This window comes from Lathyrus oleraceus, chromosome 3, assembly GCF_024323335.1.
Source record: "Lathyrus oleraceus cultivar Zhongwan6 chromosome 3, CAAS_Psat_ZW6_1.0, whole genome shotgun sequence".
NCBI classification, from domain to species: Eukaryota; Viridiplantae; Streptophyta; class Magnoliopsida; order Fabales; family Fabaceae; genus Lathyrus; species Lathyrus oleraceus.
In genome coordinates this window covers 520,593,629-520,599,485 of record NC_066581.1, presented here as the reverse complement: position 1 = coordinate 520,599,485, position 5,857 = coordinate 520,593,629, and the positions used below count along the sequence as shown (strand labels likewise).

General features: G+C 32.5%; 1 protein-coding gene across 2 annotated transcripts; it reads right to left on the bottom strand.

Moving 5' to 3' along the window:
* Positions 1-1,338: 1,338 nt before the first annotated feature.
* Positions 1,339-4,478, bottom strand: LOC127128613 (UDP-glucose 6-dehydrogenase 1). 2 transcript variants are annotated; one of them, XM_051057980.1, is made up of 3 exons: positions 4,314-4,391; positions 3,737-3,868; positions 1,339-3,046 (listed from the first exon to the last, which is right to left on the bottom strand). In XM_051057980.1, exon 3 carries the CDS (start codon positions 3,026-3,028, stop codon positions 1,586-1,588), a length of 1,443 nt encoding a protein of 480 aa, XP_050913937.1. In that variant the 5' UTR covers positions 3,029-3,046; positions 3,737-3,868; positions 4,314-4,391; the 3' UTR covers positions 1,339-1,585. The 2 variants fall into 2 exon arrangements, with proteins under 2 accessions (XP_050913937.1, XP_050913936.1); XM_051057979.1 differs by lacking the exon at positions 3,737-3,868 and having other exon boundaries at positions 4,314-4,478.
* Positions 4,479-5,857: the final 1,379 nt, after the last annotated feature.

The following is a 5,857-nucleotide window of genomic DNA, read 5'->3' as shown; positions in this document are numbered from 1 at the left end:
ATACACACCCAACAACCAAACACTAAACCTCGCAATCCATTCATGCCACACACTCAAACTCAAAACCAATAATCAAACTCTAACCACCAACAATCATACGCAACCGCCACAATAATCTATAACCCATATGATTTATACGATTCAGTGTCATGCCATCGTAGCCCCCCACCAATGACCACTCAAACATCCATCGCCACAACACTCAACCACTATTTGACTATAGTACACCCCAAGAATCATTGATTCGTTTTCAAACCGATTCAATGTCCCAATTCGGGCAATCATACCGTCCACAATTCACCCAACCACAACGATCCAACTACGACAACATGGGCACCAAACTCAATTACGGAAGCACCGTTGGCGACAACCCCCAGCTATTGGGGACGAAATGATAACATATTTATCAAATACCGCTGAACCTTCCACCGAACCTCCACATCAGCCACTATTGGATTATGTCAACACTCAAAGACCACAAACACCTTAGGAAAGTCGTGGGAGACCTCGAAGACAGACTAACGCACCTGGATGTGGAACAGGAAGGCGTTTCAATCAGGCAGGTCATTAAATTTCTTATCAATTCTATGTAATTTTTCATTATAATATAAATATAATTTTAATTTTTCATTTTTTTTAATTAATTATAAATTTAACATTTAAAATTTAAATAAAAAAATGAAAGGTGCATGCGCCACATACACTATGTAGTATATGCATGCGTCAATACATGTGGCACCAAGGCATGCATGCGCAAATACATGTGACACCTTCATACATTGCTTTACATGCATGCGCCTGCACTCCTAGCGCCTCCTATGTGTCTTAGTTTGGTGCACCAATTCATCTGACGCATCAATAAAAAAAAATTATTTTAATATATTTTTTAAAATTTTGATTATTTTAATATTTTAATTTAAAATATTAATTATTTTTAAAAAAACTTATATGAAACTATTTAAACATGATAAAATAAATAGATATTCTATTTATCTACGATTTAATTCGATAATATTTTATAAAGTCCTTCTTATCCAAAGTTTAACAACTACGATTTACATTTACCTCGGATAATATTTATTCAAAGTTTAACGTGACAAATTTAGGCTACGTGTAATTGTCCATCTTCTTCGCACGCCTTCAAAGATGATCAACTGCTGCACATCCACCGACTTTACTTTATGAATGATTAGGGCATCTATCTATCATGAATGGTCAAAGCATTTTCTGAGTGAAAAATGACATTCAATATCTCAAATTTCCTTACATGCTAATGCTAGGCCAAAATATTTTCCACAAACTTCGAAAACAATAATCAACATTGGTAACAAGAGCAGATTAATCAAACAAAAGTTCATTCAAAACAGCCATACAGTAATGGATGAGTACAAAAACAGAGTAATTTAAACATAAAGTTTCCATCATTCCCATGATGTATACTCCATTTATATCAACTACTATGGGAAAGTGAACAAGTCAAAACAAAAAATAAACTCTTAACAAAAAATATTAAAGAATAAAACTGAGAGTGCCTCAACTCAATACTTCTTGACTTTTCATGGTGGAATCAAATGACCAATATATTTTATGCCACAGCTGGCATATCCTTGAGCCATGCATCCAATTGTTTCCCAATTGAGTAAACAATGAAACCAATCTCACGTAACTTGTCAGCATCCACAATGTTCCTTCCATCAAAAACAAATGCTGGTTTTTGCATGTTATCATATATCTTCTGATAATCAAGTGTCTTGAACTCATCCCATTCAGTTAGAATGCAGATACCATGTGCGTCTTTTGTCGCTTCGTACGCGTCCCAGACCACGCTCACTTTCTTCACAGTTGTTGGACTTGTTGGCTGCAAGTGGATTGGATGGTCCCAATCAAATTTGTTCATTGATAGATCCCTCTGGATTTGGTCTTCGGTGACTTGTGGGTCGAATATGCTGAGGTTGGCTTTATCGCCGAGTAGTCCTTGGCAGACATCGATGGCGGGAGTTTCCCTTGTGTCACCGGTATCTTTCTTGAATGCGAATCCGAGAATAGCAATCTTTTTGTTTGAAACAGTGTTGAACATAGACGCGACTACGCGGTTCACAAAACGACTCTTCTGATAATCGTTAATCTTGATAACTTGTTTCCAGTACTCTGCAACCTCTGGAAGGCCGTTGCACTCGCAGATGTAAACAAGGTTCAAGATATCCTTCTGGAAGCAGGATCCACCGAAACCGACACTAGCGTTAAGGAACTTGGGTCCAATCCTTGAGTCAGTGCCGACAGAATAGGCCACCTGTTGAATGTTTGCACCGGTGGCTTCGCAGAGTGCTGACATTGCATTAACGGATGAAATCCTCTGAGCCAAAAATGCATTAGCTGCGAGCTTAGATAGCTCGGCAGACCAGAGATTTGTGGTTAGTATTCTCTCCTCGGGAACCCAATGGGCGTACACACTCTTCAATGTTTGAACAGCTGTAAAGCCTTCAGGGGTTTCCCTGCCTCCAATAAGAACACGGTCGGGATTAAAAAGATCTTTGATTGCGGTTCCCTCAGCAAGGAATTCCGGGTTTGATAGGATCTGGAATTTGATTCCCTTGCTATTGTGAGTCAAGATTTTCTCTATAGCCTCAGCAGTTTTGACAGGAACAGTTGATTTCTCCACAACAATTTTGTCAGACTTTGAGACATCAGCAATCATGCGAGCCGCGCTCTCCCAATATGTCAAATCTGCTGCTTTGCCGGCACCGAGACCCTGAGTTTTAGTCGGGGTGTTAACAGAGACAAACACTATGTCAGCCTCAAAGACATGCTTTTCAACATCAGTGCTGAAGAAGAGATTCCTGCCACGACATTGCTTTACAACATCGTCAAGACCGGGTTCATAGATTGGAAGCTGGTCGCTGTTCCAAGCTGTGATGCGGGATACAGATATGTCGACAACAGCCACTTCAATGGATGGACATTTAAGTGCAATGACTGCCATAGTTGGACCACCAACATATCCAGCACCAATGCAGCAAATCTTCACCATTTTGCTTTTCTAAATAACCTATCCAAATCAAGATTCAAACGGATCAGTAAAAACTAAAAACAACAGCATAAAAGGAAGCCACTTTCGCATTGATATTTGAAATGAAAATCATTATGTATTCTATCAATTAGCACAAACACTACATAATACAGCCATAATCACCATTTCGAAACTATCAATCTACTATCATGTAGAAAGAACATATTAAGAATAGGTCAATAATTCTGAAAAACAAAGGTTCAATTTAATCTCAATGAGTTCAAATTGTAGAGACTCAATTCATCAAGACATCAAATCAATCTTAAGAATTGACCATTCTTGGCCAACTAAAGTGCTTATTTTTCAAATAAAAAAACACGTATCCGAAATGAGATTAATGAATAAGCCTCTTGGTATAAAAAATAGTTCTACACTTACATCCATTGAAAACTCATGATCTTGCCACATGATATTGCCAGGCAAACTAGCTTTGCAACTACAATTTGAAATAACCACAAAATGATTGATTCTATTGGACGTTACTAATGGTGCATATCCTTTTTTTTCTCAATCAGATTTAATTGCAACACCATATGAATTTTTTTGAATAAAAAAAGGAATATGAAATCAGATCATGAATAAGTGAAAGACCTATAACACGAAAATGACGTGTACGCCACATGAAACCACAAAACAGATTCCAAAAATACAGATCTAACAAACACATACAGATCTAACAGGTCCCGTTAAGCAAGCTCAGTCGGTAGCTGTGCAGGCACATCAGACTCATTATGCAGGGGGCGCAGGTTCGAACCCGCAACATCCAACTTATTCATAAATTGTGAAATTCCAGCCAGTAGGCTATTGACAAAAAATGATTCAATGGAAAAAATTCAGTTTGACTATAAGTTGACCATTCAAACAATGAACTACATAAGCTCAATTGAAATCAGATCTATCATCTCAATGAAGAACAATGAGCTACATAACTTCAATCTTCAAAAAAAAAAAGCAACTAATTACATCAGATCCATTACAACTTCAATTCAGAACAAGTTCACAACAAACACGGAAGAACAAAATCCAATCAAAAACATCAAATCAAGCTCGAAACTGAGCACTCAAACTGAAAATTGCAACAGATCCATCTCAATTCAACACAAATCAAAACAAACACATCAAGCAAAAGCACACGTAATAAACACTGAAATCAAATCGAATTTACAATAAAAAATGCGTGATTTAACTAGAATTAACACAAGAACAAAACCAGCATTAACATGGATTTGTAGTGTGAGAAATTTACCTTGAGAGATGAATGATGAACCCTTTTGACTAAGAGGGAAAAGAGAGAAAGAAATGAAGTTTTGTGGTGTTGTTATGTGGAAGAAGAGAAAGTGTGAGAAAGGTTATATATACGAAACGAAAATCTAGCTTCGAAACTTGTTATTACCAAAATGGACTTTTTTGGTGTAATGTCAAAAAAAAAATTTTAATAAAGTACTAACGTGGCATTCCGTGCAATGTATGTAAGTATATGATGATTTTCAAAAAAATAGAATTATACTTTTAACTATGAAGATAATTAATTATACTTTATGTTAAAAAATATAATGCATTGAATAATTTTGCTTTAAATTATGCTAACTTTTATTGTTTTAATAAAAATGTAAGAGAATGGAAAATAATTGTATTTGTAACAGAGAATTTTCTTTTCTTCTTTTCAAGAAAAATATAGACTTCGGATTTATATTTTTTAATGTAATTGTTAATTTTTATATTTTATGAAAATTTTGAAAATAATATATATAATAAATAAATAAATATTAATTATGATATCATATTTATTGGCATAATTTTTACATATTTCTATCAATTTGTAATTTTACTTTTAATCAATTAGTATATAAAACGACGCGTATTTTAAAATATATTTATAATGGCAATAATTTGAATTATACAGAAGAAAAATGTTATATGATTAAAAATATATAAAATATACTGTCTTTTTATATAGTTTAAAGTATCATAAAATTATTTAATTATATTTTAAAAACTTATCATTTAATTTTCACCGTTATTTTTCGTATCATTGTTTAAACAACTTTTAAGAATGTGTTATATAGATTTGAGATCAGATTGGTACTTATTATATAAATTAAATACTATGTAAATTCATTTAAGATATTTCCTCTAAATAAAAAATTAAATAGTTTAAAATATAGTAAAAATCACATATATTTATTATCTTCAATTACAAACATACCTTTACTTTTTTCACTTTTATATATTTTTAACAATTTTCAAAATAGAAAATAGTGGTAAAATTGAAAAAACTATAAAAAATTTAAAGTGTATTGATTATATATGAGATCGAAAAGAATACCATTATAATAACGAGGTGTTATAATCTATTTTGCTTTTCGGAATAGTTTACATTTGATCTGTATTTGAATTTTAGTCGACACACTTTTTCATTCAACGTATTTAATATAAATAAATAAAAATATAACTTAAATAATTTTATATGTTTTTATTCTCATAAAAATAATGTAAAATCATATTAGAGATCATTTAAGTTATTTTTTTAATATGTTTATCTCTTAAATTTTTTTATAAGGATTTGATCATTTAGAGTGATTTCTATATCATTTTTCTCATATTTTAAATATTTAAAAATATGTGAGTGTTATATTTCTGATTACACTTTATCATTTTTATATCAATTAAAATAATTACATTTATAATTAGCACATTTACTTTGTTAAAAAAAATTAACTATACACATGTTTTGTAACTTAAATAATTAAATAATTAAAAAAAAAAAACTTAAATGACTGTTAAACAAAA

Excerpts from the sequence above, each read along its gene's own strand:
- LOC127128613 (XM_051057979.1), bottom strand. The coding sequence starts at position 3,028 with ATGGTGAAGATTTGCTGCATTGGTGCTGGATATGTTGGTGGTCCAACT.